This window comes from Heptranchias perlo, chromosome 36 (genome assembly GCF_035084215.1).
Source record: "Heptranchias perlo isolate sHepPer1 chromosome 36, sHepPer1.hap1, whole genome shotgun sequence".
Lineage (NCBI taxonomy): Eukaryota > Metazoa > Chordata > Chondrichthyes > Hexanchiformes > Hexanchidae > Heptranchias > Heptranchias perlo.
Window position 1 is genome coordinate 6,109,406 of NC_090360.1, and position 22,441 is coordinate 6,131,846.

The 22,441-nt window shown below is 45.3% G+C and overlaps 2 protein-coding genes across 3 annotated transcripts; one reads left to right on the plus strand and one right to left on the minus strand.

Moving 5' to 3' along the window:
* The first annotated feature begins 738 nt into the window (after positions 1 to 738).
* Positions 739 to 15,418, plus strand: oit3 (oncoprotein induced transcript 3). The gene is made up of 9 exons (XM_067972444.1): positions 739 to 874; positions 3,374 to 3,748; positions 6,420 to 6,530; positions 7,980 to 8,102; positions 8,774 to 8,896; positions 11,371 to 11,531; positions 11,818 to 12,233; positions 13,184 to 13,283; positions 13,847 to 15,418. The coding sequence occupies exons 1-9, from the start codon at positions 811 to 813 to the stop codon at positions 14,012 to 14,014; spliced, it is 1,641 nt and encodes a 546-aa protein (XP_067828545.1). The 5' UTR covers positions 739 to 810; the 3' UTR covers positions 14,015 to 15,418.
* pla2g12b (phospholipase A2, group XIIB) lies at positions 15,303 to 21,106 on the minus strand. Of its 2 annotated transcripts, none has more exons than XM_067972446.1 (4): positions 20,734 to 21,106; positions 19,008 to 19,084; positions 17,357 to 17,522; positions 15,303 to 17,079 (listed from the first exon to the last, which is right to left on the minus strand). In XM_067972446.1, exons 1-4 carry the CDS (start codon positions 20,951 to 20,953, stop codon positions 16,961 to 16,963), a joined length of 582 nt encoding a protein of 193 aa, XP_067828547.1. In that variant the 5' UTR covers positions 20,954 to 21,106; the 3' UTR covers positions 15,303 to 16,960. The 2 variants fall into 2 exon arrangements, with proteins under 2 accessions (XP_067828547.1, XP_067828546.1); XM_067972445.1 differs by having other exon boundaries at positions 18,996 to 19,084.
* Positions 21,107 to 22,441: the final 1,335 nt, after the last annotated feature.

Sequence of the window (22,441 nt, forward strand, 5' to 3'; positions counted from 1 at the left end):
TTAGGGCGTCTTGAGGTGGTGAAAGGCGCTATATAAATCAAAGTTCTTTTATTTTTCCTAGGGGAGAAAAAACTACAAACTGCAGCCCTCACCAAAGACAAAGAAATATAAATTGCTTGGAAAATGATTTGACTAATTTGAAATTAATTTAATCTGTCTCCGTGTTATGTTGCTGCTATTTTTCCCTTGAGATAGTCCTCTCACCAACACTCTCCCCTCCCTCTCACCCACATTGTTTGCACTCTGAGTATCTTTGTCACTTGTAACACGAAACACCAAAAACAAAGCAACTTTAAAAGAGAATTCAAGATAATTTTCAGGACAAACATTCCTTTCAATTGCGATTGACCTTATCCATGTTTACATAGGTCACAACCTGTGCTAAATTGGAACAAGCCATCTGCCCAGCCGTCACCCTGTTTTCTGTAAGACTTTCCGGTTATTGAGAGAGGACAGGAAATGTGTTGACCATGACCAAGTTGAGAGACAGGAACGAGGGGATGGTTGAGGCCCGTTATCACGTTTTCTGTGGGATAAGATAGCTGGTGATTTAAGAGCAAAAGAAATTCAAACAATAGGAGGATGGGTGAAAATAGCTTCCCTATCAGAATAGGCACATCGGTCCCTCGTCTCCCCATCCAGGCCAGGCCAAGGCTGAAGCTGCATATCCAGTCCCTCCTTCCTGTGCCCAGATAAAGACTCTATCCAAGGGATAAAACCCCCAAGATAGAATTTAGAAGGATCAGTCATCGGGAATCTGGAGAGAGGAGAGGAATAATAACTATAGACTTTGTCTTGGAGTTGAGGAGCATGTTACCCCTGATCCTGCTGAGTATAGCTCTCTCTACTGAGCTTCAAACTTTGGCTTCATTTGGTAAGTGTGTAGCAAAGACAATGTCAGCGGCGCCTGTTTTAAAAGTCGGAATGTAACAATATTTACTAGAATAGCAAAGAGCAACAGTGTCACGGGCCAAGTGCGAATGTATAAAATTGAGAAAATCCATTGCAACTGGATTTGGAGAATGGAGTGGCTCCAAACTGCTGATGTTATTTGAGCTGTAGTTTTCTTGCCATTAATGTGCAACCATTGTTTTTAATGTAAAGTACAGGCTGCCTCAAATTGCTGCAAAACTACCGGATTCTGAGTCCAAGAAATCAGTATTTATCTGATCTTCTCTCTCCACTTGTTCAGACCCATTGGTTTACAGTAACTGAATGGCCAGGATTTTCCTGGCACACTGGAAATGTATATTGGGAAACTGCGCCCCCAGCCCGTGCCTCCCAACCATTCCAATGGTATCACTGTGTCAGCCTTGGCTCAGCGGTAGCACTCTCAACTTGGAGGTGGAAAGTTGTGGGTTCAAGACCTGCTCCAGAGACTTGAGCACAAAATCTAGGCTGACACTTGAGTGCAGTATTGAGGGAGTGCTGCACTGTCAGAGCTGCTGTCTTTTGGATGAGACATTAAACTGAGGCTCCATCTGCCCCCTCAGTTGGATATAATGGAAGATCAGGGGATTCCTCTTGGTGTCCTGGCCAACACTTATCCCTCTGCCAACATCACCAAAAAAAAATTATCTGGTCATTAATTTCATTGCCGTTTGTGGGATCTTGCTGTGAGCAATTGTCTATGAAGAGTTTTGGGACGTCCTTTAATGCAAGTTCTTTCTTTCTTTTCACTATATTCTGAATAACTCCCATGTTTTTGCCTCTTTTACCGACAACATAATTCCAAACGTTTCTTGTTCTTTGAGTAACAAAGTTCTCCCTCCCCAATGTCTGTTCCAAATTTACTTTTCAGTAAATTTTTATTTATGTCTTACTTTCCTGACCTACCTTGCAGTAATAATTCAGATTTACTTTATCTATACCATTGAATAATTTTGATGAGGTTCCTCTCCCCCCTCCATCCACCTTCTTTCTGGGACTGTAAACCCTAAATTTCTCTCATCTTTCTTCAATGCTCCATTTACCTTTGGGATCAGTCTTGTTCATTTTCTCACCCCCCTCCAATGCATTATAATCGATGCTGCTTTATTACTGTAATCTTTAACATGTTTAACTAAAGTGTAATTCATCCTGTCTGTTGAACAATGTTTGAAAACGCTTTTTCTGTATTATTATATAACACAGTCAGGTGCTGTGTAATCTTGGTTTGGAGAGCAATGGCAGAGAGTGTGTGTCAGGGAATAGATAGTAAATTCAGCTCAAAACCCATTATCAGGTGGCTCCCACTTTCCCTGAATACTAATGGTTCTAGAGTATACCTAATGCATTGAGTGTCAGCTTGGCTCAGTGGTTGCATTCTCAGATGGTGGTGGATTCAAGTCCCACTCCAGGATTATGTATACAATTTAGGTCGCCACAGGCACGATGGACCAAATGGCCTCCTTCTGTGCTGTATCATTCGATGACTTCAGTGTAGTACTGAGGGAGTGCTGCATTGTCAGAGGTGCTGTTATTTGCATGAGATAATAAACTGATGCTCTGTCTGCCTGTTCAGGTGGATATGAAAGATCCCATGGCACATTTTTGGAAGAGCTGGTTCTCCTGGTCTCTTGTCCAACAGTTACCCCCGACCAATATGACCAAAATAGATTAGCTGGTCATTCATCTCATCGCTGTTTGTAAGACGGTGCTGTGTGTGAATCAGCTGCTGAATTCGCCTGTATAAATGTGATTAAAAGTAATTAATTGTCTGTGAAGCACTTTGGGACATCACAAGGATGTAAAAAGTGCAATATTAATGCACATCTTTCTTTCACAACTTCTGCCTTACCCCACAAATGTATGTGCCGCAGAATGATTCTTGCGGGTTCTCTGTGCAATATATTCAGGAACAAGCCAAACACAATTCTACTCACATGGATTTAAGAGTGTTTGCATGTCCCACAAACTGGCTTCCTTGTATGAGGGAGCTGTTCTACATGAGTTATTGTGTTGGATTGCACTGTAGGTCCTGGCCCAGTCCAACTCTCTGGACTCTCTCTAGCTCCCAGTGCCACTCTCTTCTTTCTCATTCTTCCAGGGCCTCACTCCCCTCTCTTTGCCTCCCACTCTCTCACTCCTTTCTCAAGCTTCTGGTCTCCTGTACCCTCTTCCATTCCCCTGCTTGCTGCTCTTGGTTTCCTGATCCCTCTCCCATTCTCCTCCTCTCTCCAAGTCTCTTGTCCACCCCCCCCCCCACCTCTCCCACTCCCTCGAGTTTTTTCAGGATTTTGGCTGGAATGTAGGGTGTCCACAAAACTCATGGATTACACAGACATGGATCGTGAAGTTGTATTCACAAGTGCTGGGGTGGGGTTGTATTGTTGAAATGTACTCGTGTGTGGATGGAGTCCTGTGAAATGACGATTGGTTTTCCCATCCACAGTGGCGGATCCCTGCTCCGCGTACATCAGCTTGAACGAGCCATGGCGTAACACTGAGCATCATATCAACATCTCACACGGGGCTCCCATGTGCGACAACTACATGAACGGAGAGTGGTACCGCTTCACCGGGATGGCGGGAGACGCCATGCCCACTTTCTGCATCCAGGAGAATCTCTGTGGCACTCACGCGCCCATCTGGCTGAACGGCAGCCACCCCATGCCGTCCGAGGGCGTTGTGTCCGTGCAAGCGTGTGCCAGCTTCAATGACAACTGCTGCCTGTGGAGCACCATGGTGGATGTGAAGGCGTGTCCGGGCGGTTACTACGTGTATCGCCTGCCCAAGCCTAGTGTCTGCTTCCATGTCTACTGCGGACGTAAGTACTTAATGGTTTCGTGTCTCTTGCTAAGTCTTGCGCTCCCCGAGGTGAGTGATGCCAGCTCTGCCAATTAAACCTTTGCCCACTTTTTTGCTCCCAGCACCAACATGAAGAATTCCCAGCTCCCGGACTCCACTTTACAGCACCAATCTGACCTTTCCACCTCCCACACCTGTGGCTCTTGTGGCCTTTCTGAGTGAAACTATAACCTTAATGCCAATTGGAGCCAAATCTGGACAATGGCCACATATGTTGTGCAGGTAATGTCCAAATCTATTTTAAACAGGGCACTAACAACCAGTAGAGAGGAATCTTTCACCCAATCAGTCTGGGTTGAGTCTAAACCTCGACCCCTGGTCCCAGTCGTTCACTGATTCACAACATCGCCCGGTCCCTCTCAACAGAATCCTAAACAGAACTGAAAGTAAACGATAGGATTGATCAGTGCCTCACCTGTTTAGAGCACTTGGCGTGAACATTCCTATCTATCAGCTATTTATTTTCAGCAAATTCCCTCTCCATACCTGTGTTTTTTGTTTTTTCATGTTCACTCTGTTATACTCTGCTCCATTTTCTTCCTCCCAAATTTTCTCCCCTCTCCTGAAGGTGTCGACTCCTTGCTGGAGTGTGGGACCGTGGGTGACAACTGCCCTGCAGTACCTCACTCCAGTGTGAGCACTGACAATGAGTGCTAGTGGGCTATTCCACGACGGGGGGCATCACAGCGAAGCCAATTCCGACCTCTCTCAATGTCCACACTCTGCCAGCAGGAAAGCAATCAGGAGCGGGAACATTGGCCAAATGGCGTAGGGTGGGGGGGCGGGGTGGGGGTTGCTCATAGTTGTGACACCTCAACAGCTGTCAGCACAGTTCTGTCCCTGTACTTGGGATGATCTTGATCTGTATGGTGCAGCTGCTCAATGGTTAAACTTTCTAAGCCCCCAAGAGAGCTGCACAATCTGTTCTTTTGCAGAGCTTGACTTTACATAAAATTAACATAGAATTTACAGCATGGAAACAGGCCATTCAGTCCAACTGTTCTATGGCAGTATTAATGCTCCACATGAGCCTCCTCTGACCCTACTTCATCTCACCCTATCACCATACCCTTCTATTCCTTTCTCCATCATGTGTTTATCTAGCTTCCCCTTAAAAGGCATCTGTGCTATTTGCCTCAACTACTCCTTGTGGTAGCAAGTTCCACATTCTAACCACTCTCTAGGTAAAGAAGTTTCTCCTGATTTCCTTATTGGATATATTCGTGATTATCTTATATTTATGGACCCTAGTTTTGGACTCCCCCTAAGTGAAAGCATCTTCTGTACTTCGATATATTTTATTTCCATATACACTCCAGATTTTTTTTATCCTACCTCCATTACATTAGTCATGGTGTCATTCCCCAAAGGAAATATACCTGTAATATATTACAGTAATATATTAATATGTATAGTATGCACTTCCTGTAAGTGTCACACTTACTTCCTGTAACAATTTCCCTGTCACGCTTTGTTGATAACAACCCTATTGTTATAAAACCGCCTTTCCTCCAACTCACCGTCAGCAACACCATTGGAGGTCAGCTGTCTATTTACTATTCTATACTGAAAATCTTGCTTATAGTGCACACTTCCTGTGTCACACTTACTTCCTGTAACAATTTCCCCATCACATTTTGGTAATAATAGTGCTATTCTTGTAAAGCAATATATCATCTGACTTACTGTGAGCAATGCTATGAGAGATTATAGAATCTTACAGCACAGAAGGAGGCCATTCGGACCGTCGGGCCTGTACCAGCTCTTTGAAAGAGCTATCCAATTAATCCCACTCCACTGTTCTTTCTGCACAGGCCTGCTATTTTTTCCTATTCAAGTATATAACCAATTCCTTTTGAAAGTTACTATCGAATCTGCTTCCACCACCCTTTCAGGCAGTGCATTTTCCACATTGTTCACCTGAGGAAGGAGGTAGCCTCCGAAAGCTTGTGAATTTAAAATAAAATTGCTGGACTATAACTTGGTGTTGTAAAAGTGCATTCCAGATCATGGCAACTTGCTACATAAAAAATAATTCTTCTTGTCTCCCCTCTGGTTCTTTTGCCAATTACCTTAAATCTGTGTCCTCTGGTTACCGATCCACCTGCCAGTGGAAACAAATCTGCTAGTAATATATTAAAAGCTTTGCATATAGCATGCACTTCCTGGAAATGTCACACTTACAACACTTTCCCCGTCACACTTGTTTGATTTGACAGAACAGAATTTGACTTATTGCTCGGGAAGTTATGATTCCACACCCTCCAGCTTATGGTTTCCTTATCACCCAATTTATTGGACTGGAAAATTACAGGCTAGCAAGCAGTGATTATATTCTAATTGACCTTAGGTGGCATTGCAAACAGGTGAAACAGGGTTAGAGGGCAGGCGATAATTAGTCCAGGGCACACAGATGTTATTCAGTCCCCATTTTAAAGTTATCCATTCTGTCCTTATTTTTAGACTTCCATTATAAGTTTCTACATCCACGCTTATGTAAACTTGTCACGCTGTAATTACGCCCTCCTGCCAGTGGGGCTGCTGCAGCTTCTCCCAATCCTTTCTCGCACCAAGCTGTTGCCCCTTTAAACACGTCACCTCCAACTGAGCCAGGGTTTTGTCTTTTGCAGATTTCTATGACATATGTGATGAAGCAGAGTGTGAGGGACACTGCGTGGGTACAGAGGAGTGCCAGTGTGCAGTGGGGACCGTCCTGGGACCAGACGCCCAGACATGTCTAGGTAAGGAGTTCGAAAGGAGCGTGTTCTTGGGAAGGAAATGGGAGAATGTTAACCTGTCTGGGAAAGAAGAAAGACAGTGAGAATAAAATATTCTTTAATCCTCACAGAATTGATCCAAAGGTGGAATTAATGGTCAAAAATATTTTTAAAAATTTTTGTGACATATTTTAAGCATATTCAAAGATTAGGAGCAATTTCTGGATGCAGTGATGTTGGGTCTGCACGGTTTCTATGGAAGGGTCAGCTAGATGGACCAAATAACCTTCCTGGTTTTGGAGTTTGTAATCTAGGCAATAATAAGTGACGAGCTGAGTGTATATTGGGGGCTTTTCAATGCGGGACCAGTGTGAATGAAAGAAAGTAAAGACCAGTGTTTTGAAATCATTAGAAGTTGATAATATATGTATGTTTTATATATATATATATATACATATATAGGGCGGATTTATTCAGTTTAGGTTTCATTCTTGTATAAGCAGCAGTTCTGAGTTAGGATGTGGGAGCTCTGCATGTTGTGACTGTGATGCTGCTCGCACTGAAGAATTAATAATGATCATGTACGGAGGAGCACAGCTGAATTGACGCATTGGATTAGATACCTGAACTCAGGAGGGGCTAGGGAAAACTAGAGGAAAGGCAGTTGAGGTATTCAATATTCTAAGGGATGGAGATAGACTGCAGCCTGATAATATGTTTGACGTAATCACAAACACCACAAGGGGGTACAGACTGGAATTCAGCAGAGGGAAGGTGAACATTGAACTACTTTACACCATTGTAAACAATTTTACAACACCAAGTTATAGTCCAGCAATTTTATTTTAAATTCACAAGCTTTCGGAGATTTTCTCCTTCCTCAGGTAAATGTTTACCTGAGGAAGGAGAAAATCTCCGAAAGCTTGTGAATTTAAAATAAAATTGCTGGACTATAACTTGGTGTTGTAAAATTGTTTACAATTGTCAACCCCAGTCCATCACCGGCATCTCCACATCATACTTTACACCAAGCAGATTGTCTGGGGAGGCAGTGAGACAAATAGTATCAGCATATTCAAGAGGGAACTGATGTTTGGCAAAGAAAGGGATTGAGGGATATGATAGATAGAGTGGGGGGGGGGTGGTAAAAGAAAGAAAGAACTTGCATTTATATAGCGCCTTCCACGACCTCAGGATGCCCCAAATCGCTTTACAGCCAATGAGGTACTTTTCGAAGTGTAGTCACTGTTGTAATGTAGGGTAGTTTGGGGCTAGTCAGATGGAACGCAGTGATCTCTTCCAATTCTGTACCTTCTCGCGTTCCTAACATTTGTTGCAAGTTTAGCAATAACTAATTTGCAATAATTGGTTGTCAGGATGACTGGTTTATATGTTATGAAATCATACGTTACATAACCTCTAACATCCAATCATGGATTTCCCCCCCCCCCACCACCCCTCCCATATTTATAGACATCAATGAATGTGAGGTCAATAACGGGGGCTGCAGTGAGATCTGCATCAACACGCAGAGCTCCTTCCGTTGCGAGTGTGGAATTGGACGCGCACTGGGCAGGCACGTTGCGATCTGTGAAGGTGAGTGAAAAGCTCCCAACTTTAAAATAATCTCTGACAGGTGGGAATTTAGATTTAAGTCGGTTCCAATCACCTTGGGAACAGTTTGAGGTGCAAGGGCAGTCGGGCGCTGTCTCTATGGAAATATTTGAAGTTGGAGGAACAGTTGGTTCCTGTCTCTCCAAGAACATTTTGAGTCAGAAGGTGAGGCTCGTCTAGCCACTGTCTTTGGTACTTAAACTCTGTTCACAGAATTTCTGAAGTGGCCTCTTTGTGCTCAAATGGTTGGCTGCCAGTCAAAAGTTTTCCAATTCCACAGCCTGGGATATCTCTCAGTGACCCCACCACGTCATTGACTGACATTCCAATCAGTGACCCACTCTTTCCTTTACGGTCAGAGGGACCGAGTGGATCATTGACTGTTATTCCAGTGCATTATTCATATGGACGTTGCCCAGTGTGACCTTCATGAGGGGGTGGTGCAGTGAAATGCAGGCAATTTGTTGCGATTTGCTTCGGAATGAGAATATTGATGAGGTTATGGCGAAGGTGGAATATGCGCAGTGATACCAGTGGCTCCACACGGGATGAAGACCATTGTGTGAAGCAGTGGTTGATTATTTTCACCGAATAAAATGCTATTTTTTTTTTGTTCTCCTCTACTTGACGCAATGTTATGTTTGATTCTGCAGATATTGAAGGCTGTAACAGCAATAACGGAGGCTGTAGCCACACCTGCGTGTCGGTGGAGGAAGGGTATCAGTGCGAGTGTCCTCGTGGATTAATGTTGTCAGAGGACAATCGCACCTGTCAAGGTAAATCCTGCCGCCCTAGTGTCACTTTTACATCAGAGGACATATACAATATGTTGTAAGCCAGTTACGCACCAAATGGGATTTTAGTGGCCACAGCAATGAAAAGACTGATTATTCTGTCTGTTCAGATCTATGAATTGCATAAATCTCATCCCACTCAGAGAGGGCTGAATACCGTCTCTCTCTCTGGAGGCTGTTGAGGATTCTTAATAAGATCTGCACTGAGCAGACTCAGGTAAGTTCACCTTTCGACCTAGGTTTTTGATGCTCAAATGTCCATTTAGATCCTCCGCGTCCAATTTTCAGGAAGTTATTGTTACATTCAAGACAGTGAATATGGAAAACACCCTGGTACAGTACCGATGATCTGTCTAGAAAAAAAGAAACTTTCGATTACATTGTACTTTATCACATTCTCGGAGCCTCCAAAAATGCTTCACCATTTTTCTCAATGGTGTCGGATAAGACCTGGGGAGAGCTCCCGGCAATGCTTTGAACCAGCAAACAGAGCCGTGGATTAATGTCTTAGCTGAAAGAAGGCACTTCTGACAGTGCAGCACTCCCTCAGTACTGACCCTCCGACAGTGCAGCACTCCCTCAGTACTGACCCTCCGACAGTGCAGCACTCCCTCAGTACTGACCCTCCGACAGTGCAGCACTCCCTCAGTACTGACCCTCCGACAGTGCAGCACTCCCTCAGTACTGACCCTCCGACAGTGCAGCACTCCCTCAGTACTGACCCTCCGACAGTGCAGCACTCCCTCAGTACTGACCCTCCGACAGTGCAGCACTCCCTCAGTACTGACCCTCCGACAGTGCAGCACTCCCTCAGTACTGACCCTCCGACAGTGCAGCACTCCCTCAGTACTGACCCTCCGACAGTGCAGCACTCCCTCAGTACTGACCCTCCGACAGTGCAGCACTCCCTCAGTACTGACCCTCCGACAGTGCAGCACTCCCTCAGTACTGACCCTCCGACAGTGCAGCACTCCCTCAGTACTGACCCTCCGACAGTGCAGCACTCCCTCAGTACTGACCCTCCGACAGTGCAGCACTCCCTCAGTACTGACCCTCCGACAGTGCAGCACTCCCTCAGTACTGACCCTCCGACAGTGCAGCACTCCCTCAGTACTGACCCTCCGACAGTGCAGCACTCCCTCAGTACTGACCCTCCGACAGTGCAGCACTCCCTCAGTACTGACCCTCCGACAGTGCAGCACTCCCTCAGTACTGACCCTCCGACAGTGCAGCACTCCCTCAGTACTGACCCTCCGACAGTGCAGCACTCCCTCAGTACTGACCCTCCGACAGTGCAGCACTCCCTCAGTACTGACCCTCCGACAGTGCAGCACTCCCTCAGTACTGACCCTCCGACAGTGCAGCACTCCCTCAGTACTGACCCTCCGACAGTGCAGCACTCCCTCAGTACTGACCCTCCGACAGTGCAGCGCTCCCTCAGTACTGACCCTCCGACAGTGCAGCGCTCCCTCAGTACTGACCCTCCGACAGTGCAGCGCTCCCTCAGTACTGACCCTCCGACAGTGCAGCGCTCCCTCAGTACTGACCCTCCGACAGTGCAGCGCTCCCTCAGTACTGACCCTCCGACAGGGCAGCGCTCCCTCAGTACTGACCCTCCGACAGGGCAGCCCTCCCTCAGTACTGACCCTCCGACAGTGCAGCCCTCCCTCAGTACTGACCCTCCGACAGGGCAGCCCTCCCTCAGTACTGACCCTCCGACAGTGCAGCCCTCCCTCAGTACTGACCCTCCGACAGTGCAGCACTCCCTCAGTACTACACTGAAGTGTCTGCCAAGATTATTTGCTCAAGTCCAGGATGTCCATAAAAGCTTTTAATGTGCTTGGTAAACATGAGAATAAATGGTATTTATAAAATGTGCTGGTGAGATCTGGTGGTAGAGCATTACTATACCCACTGTACTGATATGAAGGCCAAACCTTTGGATTCCATGGATCCTTCCCATGGTGCTTAAATAGAATGGAACCATTCAATGAACACTTGGACATGTGGCTATCTCTAATACAGGTCCAGGTTTCAGCAGCAAGAAACTTCAACGTAAAACGCCTATAAACTGGCCTGTATGACCTTGTGTCAGCCAATCCCATCAAAGATAGGAGACTCTCATTCCTCCTCTTTTGATTTGAATCCAGGCTCTCGAGCTGATGGACAGGTCTTCTAACACACTCCAGAGAGAGGAGACCTCTTTTCTCTTGCCCTCCCCAGGATTTATTGTTGAAAGTTCAGTATACTAATATTTTGCACCATTTAGAGCCCCAAAGATGGAGATCTTTGTCTCAATTGTCTCTATTGCATTTGAGCCAACATTATAAAAGGGATTTAGAGTCCGAGCATCATGAACATCTTATAGTGAATAATTTGCCTTGTCTCTGACCTTCCTTCCCACCCCTTACCCTAGTACCAAAACTTTACCTCTCGTGGTCTCTTTCTGTTGCCAGTGCCTGTGCAGTGCAAGTCAGAGTCGATTGAAGTGGCTGTACCCAAGGATTTGGTTGGCGGTTTGGAGCTGTATCTCTTGAATGCATCGTGTAAAGCACTTTCCAATGGGACGCATGTCAACATCAACTTTAACCTCAAAAGTTGTGGCACGGCTGTTGAGGTAATAATGCAAACTAAATCCGTTTCACAGGAATGTTCTGCAACGATCAGGTAGACCCTGTAGCGGTTTATATTTCTATTCGCCCTCCTCTTACTTTCTATTCTGCATTGGCATTGGTTGGTCCACAGCTAAACATCACAAACTGTGCTCCAGATCCTGGGCTACCCACAGGAGGTCAGCTCAGCCTTTATAATTTTCTTGAAGGAAATTGTTTGAGCAGACTGGTTGCCTAGGCAAAAAAGTATTGGTTAATCTTTCTGTTTGTGTTTTTAACCCTTTTCTCTAGGTTGCAGGTGATAAGATAATCGCAAGAAACACACTCACTGGCATTCCCAAACAGACTCCAGGCAGTAATGGGGATATTATCGTCCGGACCAGTAAACTGGTGATCCCCATCACCTGTGAGTTCCCCCGCCAGTACACCGTGTCTGAGGGATATGTGCCCAACCCCGCAAATTCTCCACTGCAGATTGTGGGCCGAAACCATGGGCTCTTCCCCTTTGCTTTGGAGATCTTTAAATCCAAGGATTTTGATGAAATTTACAAAGAGACACCACCGGTTCTCAAACTCCGTGACTCGCTGTACTTTGGGATCGAGCCTCTCATGCATGTGGATGGGCTTGAAGCTCTGGTTGAGAACTGCTTTGCCACCCCCTCAGCCAGCAGTGATGATGTCATGAGGTACTACCTCATCAAGGATGGGTAAGTACCAGGTGGAGCCAAAACCTTTCACGTCTATCAACAGTCCTGATTTAACAAGCACTGCTCTGCAATTACTACAAGTGAGTGAATGTCCTTGATAATAACCATGAAACACAACAGGTTCAAACAATCATCCACTGACCTTTCTATGCAAGGGTATGGAGAAAGGGCAGGGGAATGGGATTAAATGGATAGATTTTTCACAGAGATGGCACAGGCACAATGGTCCGAATGGCCGCCTCCTTTGCTGCATCTTAAATTCAGTGGAGATTTGGATGAGTTAAGAGTTTGTGTCAGGTGGAGCTCAGGAATTCAGCCAAGGAAACAGTGGAGGTGACAAAAGTGTGGAAAAGAACTTCCCTGTTGGAGATTAAACAGATGGAGTAGAGTCCACGGGAGGGTAGATTGTACATGGACTACTCACAGCTTGATAGATCAAATGTCCTTATGAGGTCAGACACACAAATTCCATTAGATCAGTGGGGAAATTGTGCGAACACCCTCTATAGCAGCAGGAGGCTTTCTTATTGGGGTAAAACTTGACATTTTGATAACATCACATTGGCCAAAGTTTGAACAGGTTTGTTTTGATTCTCTTCATAATTTTGCATTTATTAACTCAGCTCTTTGGTGATCAAAGGAATGTTCTTTAGTTTCTGAAAAACAAATATTTCTGACAATCATATTCTCAAACACCAAACTCCACAACTAACCTGTCCATTCATAGAAAGCCAACTCTACCTGCTTACCCACCAAACTCCAATCTAACCCAACTCTACATCCCAACCCCCTGAGGGCAGATTCTATACATCCACCTGCTATGATCAAATACCCTACATGACCAACTAAGAGCAAGATGAACTAGACTCGCAATTAAAGATCCTAAAAACAATGGATATATATTCAAATATACTAGAGTGTAAACACATGTCTTGTTCCCCCTTTTATAGCTGCATTAATGATGATACAGTCAAACAAGAGACATCCAAGGACCATCTAGCAAAACATTTCTACGTCCCTGTCTTTAAGTTTGTGGGAAAAGACAATAAGGTAAGAAGTTCCCTCACAAGAAGTGTGAAGGTTCGAGATGCACCACGACTGATGGTGGATAGTAAACACCATGTTCAGCCAAAAGGAGTTGGAGTCTGTGACACTCTGTCACACCCACTCAGTCACAGGAGGAGCATGTGGAGTCTGTGAGGCTCTGTCACACTTTCTGTCACAGGAGGAGGGTATGGAGAGCCTGAGAGGCATTGTCACACTCTCTGTCACAGGAGGAGGGTGTGGAGCCTGTGACAATCTGTCTTGTTATCTCTTAATTATGAGCTGGATTGAGTTTGCAGGGCTCGGACTCCTAGCACTGACCCTCACTTCACGGGAGGGCAGATCGCACAATTAGGCACAGAAGTCAGTGCAGCCGATGTGGATCCAAATTGGTGGGGGCCACAAATCAGGCACCCTGCACTGTGCGCCCGACTCTCCGATCAGCCCTCCCACCGATCGAGGCTCCGTGTGGGGGGGAAAAGTGCTAACTCATGAAACCTGCTCCCCGTGATCAGGATTAGGAGCGTAACTGCGATTGTGCACTGACCCTTGGTCTCCTCACTCTGTAGAAAGTGTACCTGCACTGTCGAGTTCTGGTGTGTGGGGCCCTGGATGCCAAATCCCGATGCTCGCAGGGCTGCCGTAGACGGATGCGCAGATCGGCCGAGACGGAGGATACAGGTCACCTGAGGGACCATCTCCTCATTGGAGGTCCAATAGTGATCGACACTGAATAATGGGACTTGGAGTATCTGGAACATTCCATTCACCCTTTTGAAGAGCGTTGAGTTTGTGCATAATACACAAACAGCAAAAATGTATCATTGCTTTTTGTAGTGAAGTATATCCAGTTTGGTTTCAATATTAATTAAAAATAACTTTCTTGGAAGACATTCAGGACACTAAATGCATAAATATCACACTGCAGCATAACGTTTAATAATCTATTTTGAATATAATATCTCAATGATAGTGATGTGTAATCGTACCACTTTAATAAAGATGCCCCATTATGTTACTTCAAGTTGCTAGTCTCTCATAACGTACTTGAAATCAAATTTGTTGTCACTAATGCCAACACAGACACATTGGCCTGGATTCTCCTCTCCCTGCCCCAGACGTGTCAGATCTCCTGCTCTCTTGACCCTATTCCCATTAAACTGCTGACCCTTCCTGGCCTCTATGCTGTGGCTGCCTGGTTCCACTCTTACCTATCCAGTCCTAGCCAGAGAATCCCTTGCAATGGCTTCTCTTCCCGCTCCGTGCTATTACCTCCATGGTCCCCCAAGGATCTATCCTTAGCCCCCTCCTATATCTCATCTACATGCTGCCCCTCGGCGATATCATCCGAAGACATGACATCAGGTTCCACATGTACGCTGACGACACCCAGCTCCACCTCACCACCACCTCTCTCGACCCCTCCACTGCCTCTGTGTTGTCAGACTCTTTGTCTGGCATCTAGCCCTGGAGGAGCCGAAATTTCCTCCAATTAAACATTGAGAAGTCTTTGGTCCCCTGTCACAAACTCTGTTTCGTAGCCACTGATTCCGCCCCTCTCTCTGGCTACTGTCTCAGGCTGAACCAGACTGTTTGCAACCTCAGTGTCCTGTTTGACCCTGAGCTAAGCTTCAGACCCCAAATCCTCGCCATTACCTACTCCCACCTCCGTAACAATAGTGGTTTCTCTTTTTAGGGTACAAATTACCATCAGCTCTGTCCTTGTGCAAACACTTAACCTAGATCGGTTTGATGGTCAGAATGTGCCTCAGGTAGATTTCGAAGTTTAAATGAAACATCCATTCACACGGTCACAGTATGAAGTCTTTGTGGCTTTGATCTTGTGATTTGTGTGTAACACATGGGTTACACTGGCAACTTCATGTATGGAATGGATGACGCAGACACTCGCACATGCACACACGCTCATTCACACTCATGCACACGCACACCGACGCACACACACTCACTCTCAGCACCACCACTGAGTATATACCAGGGAATCAGAAATGTACCAACACAGAATGGTTTCAGTGCTGTATGGGTGCATTGTCCCCCACAACATGTTTATTCCTGTCACAGCACTGTGCTCAGACACATTTGCAAACATTTATTTAAATAAAAAAAAACATTTGGTTTGATGCAATTTTGTTCATCCTTAATACAAAAGATTTCTCCCCCCCCATTAAAATGTTGCTACTTTGTGCTACAAGCCCAAAAGAAACCACTTCACACGTATATGGAGAGGGGGCCTGAAAGGGAAGAGGAACCATGGTGACCAGCCAACTGTACACTCAGCAGGGAAGATGGTGCACATGGTATCCACACTCTATGGCTGCACTCAGTGAAATAAACTGAAAGAAGCTGGTTTCCTGTGGCCTAATGTTGCAGATGGGATGTGATATACAGCGCACTGGGGTCCACAGATCCTGGGATGGGGGATCTGCAACAGGGCTCCGCAAGGTCATCAGATTTCTGGGGCCAGGCACACTGGGCACCGTGAGTGTAGTATCTTGAGAATACTATCTTCTATATTTTTCTCTATTTATTGACCTGCGAGCTTCTTATTGATGTCGCTGTCCACTGATAAAACACACCTTCTGCAAAGATGGTACAGCTCTTAGGGTAGCTGACACTGTCTATCAGAAGTTAAGATGAGCCAGCCCCAGGATTACATTCATATTCGCAAGGGAGCCCCATGCAGAAAAGTTTGAAAACCACTGCTGTTTGGTGTCAGCAAATGTGGGAGTGACATGTGTACCAGCCTCCAGCCTATCATCTCCCTCATGAGAATAGCAATGCCAGTATTGACAGCTCTGGTGGTGAGTTATGCTGATGATCCAGGTTATAAGCACTGGAATTCCCTCCCTTAACCTCTACGCCTTTAAGACGATCCTTAAAACCTGCCTCTTTGACCAAGCTTTTGGTCACTTGTCCTAATATCTCCTTATGTGGCTTAGTGTCAAATTTTGTTTGATAATCGCTCCTGAGAAGCGCCTTGGGACGTTTTACCATGTTAAAGGCGCTATATAAATGCAAGTTTAGTTGTTATTTCTAGGCTGCCAGGTTAGAAAGGATGGGGTGATGGCACAGCACACTGGAAGCAACTCTCTGCCCTGTGAGGTGGTTGAGTGTGGATTTGTCCCCATGTTCCTCCTACACCAAGTTCCCAACTCAGCCGCGGATTCAGGGAGAATTAGACAGACAGTCACTTCTGGGACAACCTTGGATGCGTCCTATAGATAATGGTCAATGCCAATGGGGTGGTACTGGTGGAGACCAGGGAACAAGTCACGCCCACACTCTGGGGATGGTTCGTGACACAGCAAGACTCAGATGAGGGAAAGGAACAATATCAGAAGGGGAGGCAAAGTATACATGTAAAATATTAAATATTCTTCAATGGCCATATTGGTTACCTAAAGCTGTTCCAAAAATTTGGCAGTAGGTAGTAATCGTTGTTCATGAATTGACATGAAATGATTACAAATGACTATGAAATAAATAATTTACTTTTCCAGCAGATAGCTCCAGTGTTGTATATACAGGCACCAGTATGGAGAGTTATGACATATGTACAGACAAAGTCATGCGATATATATGTATAGTCACAGAGAGGGAGAGTCACATTGTATGTACAGGCGAACACATACACACATTAACAGGTCGTGCAGTCTTTATCTTCAAAGCTCGTCTCTTTCCTCCTCACTGCACAGGCATGCTGATCTTTGACTGTTCATGAAAGGCTTACAACCCAGGGTCCAGACTGCATTGAACATTGTATCTGCCACAGATTCACAGGCTAGAAACAGAACAAGAGATACAGAAATAAAAACAGAAAACTGCAAATGCTGGAATTCTGAAATATAAACAGAAATGAAAGATCGACACCCAAAATATTTATCTCTTCAGATACTGAAGGACCTATTGTGTATTTCCAGTAATTTCTCAATATTGTGTGTTTTCTACCCCTCCATCCACTGACACCACATCCAATACTTTCCATAAGCATCTCTGTGTCTCCAGTACAAATCTCTGAAATGTCTTCATGCTGATATCTTTCCGATTAAAATACTGACCTTCAACCTTTGACACAAAGCCCAAACTTTTCTTGAGATCGGAGCAGATTCCGTAGAGGCACCAGCGGAACTTGGCATCACATCGGTACTTGTTGGCTCCGCAAGTGTCGTAGCACAAGTCGAGCTGGTTGCAGCATTTGGTCATGGCTGGGATTCCCAAATCGAGCTGAAAATAGAAGGAACATTATTGCAAGGGCAGCTTTTAAGAGTCTGGAGCCAAACCCTGCTCGAGGTCCCCGACGGTCAGTGAAATTCAACATCTCGTGACAGCACCTGAACATTAGCAATGATACGCTGGTAAACCACACCACTGAACTGTATCAACTCTACTCACTAAAGCATGGTCAGGTACCGCGATAAGTATCTCCACTGGTGTAAACAATTGTACGCACCCATAGCACTGCTCATGTCTTATTTGGTCAGTCTGGCTATGAACACATGAAATTGAGAGGCAGGAAAGGACCAGCTGGTCCATCAAGCCTGCCCCACACCATGATGGTCAGACCATCATGATTAAACACTTCTTCCCTCCCCCCCACCTCCCACTGCCATGTAATCTCCTGGGAGACTAGTGGAGTTACTTTTCATAAATCATGGCTGACCAGGTCTTATTCTCTACCCATGGATGTAGACAACACCCGTTTATTTTGTGCCATTTCTCCAATTCGAAAGTTAAGTGAAAGTATTCCCTTCTGGTCTTGGGGGCTGACAGGTTACCACGGCGTGGGAACAGGTGTCTAATTCTTAAAAAAAAAATGCCTCCCCTCCAACATATCATTAGGAGTTTGTAAGCTCTGCCTCCCAGTGCTCCGGAGCAGACTCACTATAAGGGAATCCTCTTACCCTGTGTCACTTTAACATGTCTACCTCAGTGTGAAGGTAACTAGATACATCCAGGGCTGCTAACCATCAAGCAGAGGTGTGGGGAACCATATTTGTTGTTAGAATTATATTTAGCCCATAATTCACAGCTTTATGCTGACACTAATGTTCTAAGCTGGATAGCCAGGTGGTGAAGAATGATATACTGAAGCCTGGTCTTCAGTTACTTCCAAGCCTTTAATTACAGAGCTCCACATTACACCCACCAGGGATACAAGACAGCCCCAATTGATATACACCCACCTGAATACAATTAACACTAATTGATATAAATCACATGGATACAATTAACAGTAACCTCCATATCTGATGGACACAGCTCCAGCCAACCTGAGGGGAAGTTTTTGAACTGAGTGAATTTGACCTCACCACCTATTTCCAATACTAGGTGATTCCAGAACAAGGGGGCACAATCTTAAAATGAGAGCTAGGCCATTCAGGAGTGAAATCAGGAAGCCAATTAAGCACTTTTGAAGTGTAGTCTGTTGTAATGTAGGGAAACATGGCAGCCTTAGTGATGTTGGTTGAGGGATAAATATTGGCCAGGACACCGAGGAGAACTCCACTGCTCTTCTTCGAATAGTGCTGTGGGATCATTTGTAGCCACCTGAGAAGGCAGACAGGGCCTCAGTTTAACGTCTCATCCGAAAGATGGCACCTTCCTCAGTGTCAGCCTAGATTATGTGATGGACTAAAGTTATGAGTAATTATTGCAAGGTGATTAATATAAAATTGTAGCTGTGTTTGTTGTACATACAGTGTCTGGTACCTTGAGTCCAAGGAAAGAGGAGCTACAGCCATTTGGCTCAGGAGTTTTATAGTCGGGTCTTGGTAGAGGTGCCTTACCTAGGCAGAGAGAGAACAAAGTGAATGGTAGTGTTTATACAACAGGGTAATCTTTTCATCCTAGTAGTTCAGTCCAAAATCCTGTAAGATCCATTTTACCTTCCTCCTCATTCACTCCACAATGGGCTTGCTTTCTATCCACAAAATAGAAACGAAACAATGAAAGACTTCCATTTACCGCCTAGAGTGGGCGCTCTTGGTGTTAACGTGGTTTAAGGGCAGTAAACCCAAAAAGCAAAGTAACCAACATATGTTTAAAAATAGGAAATCTCACTTGGCAACGGCCTTTCCTAATGCTTAGCAGTTGCATCTAGAATCTCATCACTAAGGTCATCGCACTTTACAGAGGTGCGAACAGCTGATTGAAACTGCTTTGAAGACCTGACATTGCCTGAAATCAGCAGAACTTTTTAAATGGGTAAGTACAGGGTATGTACTTATTGAATTGCCTGAAATAGTCGGTGCGCTTAATACATTATGAGCAGTGGCTTTGGAATTAATTCCAATGGTAATGGAAAATGGTTTGTGCCATTTGCCTGCCATAGGAGGCTGCCGGTGATAATTGTGGACAGTGTAAGTGGTGGGGACTGTACTAGCTTTATCACATCAAAGCACTTCACACAAATAATGACTTTGAAATGCTGTGACTGTTGTTATGTAGGCAAATGCAGCAGCCATTTTGCATAAAGCAAGACCCCCACAAACAGCATTGAGATGAATGAACTGTTAATCTGCTTTTGGTTGAGGGAGGAATTTGGGCCAGGACACGGGGAGAGCTCCCTCCTCTTCTTCAAATAGTGCCATGGGATCTTTAACAGCCAGAAGAGGCAGATAGGGCCTTGGTTTAACTTCTCATCTGAAGGACAGTACCTCTAAACATGAAGCATTCGCTGAGTACTGCACAGAATCTATACTGATATACACATGCCAATACTCAAACACACATATGGATAGTGCACTGACATAGATACACATATACACAGACACACTCAGACATACACAGATGCAAGCACAGATGTATAAAAGCGTACACACATACTACACTCACGCGTACACAAATGAACATTCACATACATACTCAGTTCCTGTGCCTTTCGATAAAACTATTATACACTTCTCAAGTGAATCCTTACTTTACCGTCTGTAATCACATTTTATTGGTATTTGTAACATTTTCCTACTTTTCTTTGATTCTCCTCACCCTTAAGTTCTTTAACCCTCAATTACAAATGAAAGCCTTTTAAGGATGGTTAATGATTAAACAATCACAAATCACAAAGATTCAGTAGAAAACAAAGAGAAATCCTAAAGCAGAAAATGATTGTGGGGCCCACACACAGAGAGAGTTGCTTTTGTTTAGTTCTCAAGCTTTTCTGTTGAATTATCTTCCTCTAAATCACAGTAAATCCCAGAGCAGTGCAGATCATTTTGTTGCTCTAGTGTTCTTGTTGGTTGTTGACCTCTTTCTGTGCCTCCATCTGCCTCACCCCTGTTTTATTTGGGTATCTCTCTCTCCCCTCTTCTGCTTCTGGCTTTCTATTCCATTGTATCGTTCTCTAAACCCTCTTTCAGCCCCTTCCCTTGCACTTTCTCAGCTGTACAGACGCACGGGGATGTATCGTTACCTGATTTCTCTGCCTCACACTTACCATATCGGCACTTGTACTGGCACACTCCATTCCTGCCGCCGAGAAGCTCCAAGAATGAGTCGAAGTATCCGTTTACCGTCTCGAAGCTGTCTCGGATGGATCCGATGCCCCAATCTGAGCTGGTGGTCGACTCGTTCTCATCTGTGACGGTGGTGTTGACTTCCTCGGAATGCCCCAGAGTGAGGGTCAGGCACAGTACAACAACAACGCCTCCTTTCATGGCTACCAAAGCTGGTTAAACAGAGGGGGTGGGGAGAGAAGATTGAGGTGAAGCACAAGCAAAGTTCAGAACAAGCCAAGTATGTTCCACGCCGCACCACAGCAGGGGCTCTTTCTATTCACTCTCCAAGCTGGACTTTCAACCTTCACCTTTTTATCTGGGCTGAGCTCACTGCTATAATAGTCTAAAGGTCAGACTGAGTGGAGTTTTGGTTGGAATTCGTCCTCGAGTCAGAAAGCTTGTCTCGTTTTATCGTGATCTGTGTACTTTAAACACCTAGACAGGCCCTTATCTCGTATTGTGTCCAGATTTCTAAATATTAATCACTTTGTGAGCTTCGTGTTGCAACAAAGGGCATCGTTACTTCAAAATTCCAAAGTATGAATGTATAAAATACAATGATTCGGCTGTGTAATCCTTAAACCACAGGGGCACATCAGGGAGTTTTTGACCAGCTGGGCGTGTGACATGCATGAGGACATTACCATGTACCAGTGTCTCCAAACCAACCGCACTGAGAGACCCACAGAAGAAAAGTTTCTGTTTGCCCGACACTCCCCAGAGAAATTGAGTATAGGTTGACAAGAGCTGAGGCAGCCCCATTTCTGACCTTATGATGGAGGGAAGGTCATTGATGAAGCAGCTGAAGATGGTTGGGCTTAGGACACTGCCCTGAGGAACTCCTGCAGCAATGTCCTGGGGCTGAGATGATTGGCCTCCAACAACCACTACCATCTTCCTTTGTGCCAGGTATGACTCCAGCCGCTGGAGAGTTTTCCCCCTGATTCCCATTGACTTCAATTTTACTCGGGCTTCTTGATGCCACACTCGGTCAAATGCTGCCTTGATGTCAAGGGCAGTCACTCTCACCTCACCTCTGGAATTCAGCTCTTTTGTCCATGTTTGGACCAAGGGTGTAATGAGGTCTGGAGCCAAGTGGTCCTGGCGGAACCCAAACTGAGCATCGGTGAGCAGGTTATTGGTGAGTAAGTGCCACTTGATAGCACTGTCGACGGCACCTTCCATCACTTTGCTGATGATTGAGAGTAGACTAATGGGGCGGTAATTGGTTGGATTGGATTTGTCCTGCTTTTTGTGGACAGGACATACCTGGGCAATTTTCCCAGGTATATTCCTGAAGTTTACCAGTACACAGCACTTGTAAGCTTTCTGCAGTTTAGCCAGGTTCACCCTGCCTCTTAGGGTGCTGTCTTGCAAAGTTATCTGGAGCTGCGTGGAAAAAAAATCCTAGCCCCAGTGACAGGTCACTCCTGGAGGACCCAACAATGAGCCAGGCTGTCTGGTCAATCATCAACAGTGTCTGAAGTACTGCAGAGCTCAGGTCTGGCTCAGGTATCAGACTGCTGAGTCTACCACAGAGGACCAGCTCGATATCAATCTCCCGTCAATGGCGGTGTCATTTAGAGTCAGCTCGATGCCAGACTTACCTCTGCCCCCCACCCCCCCGAGGAAAACAAGAATTTGCCA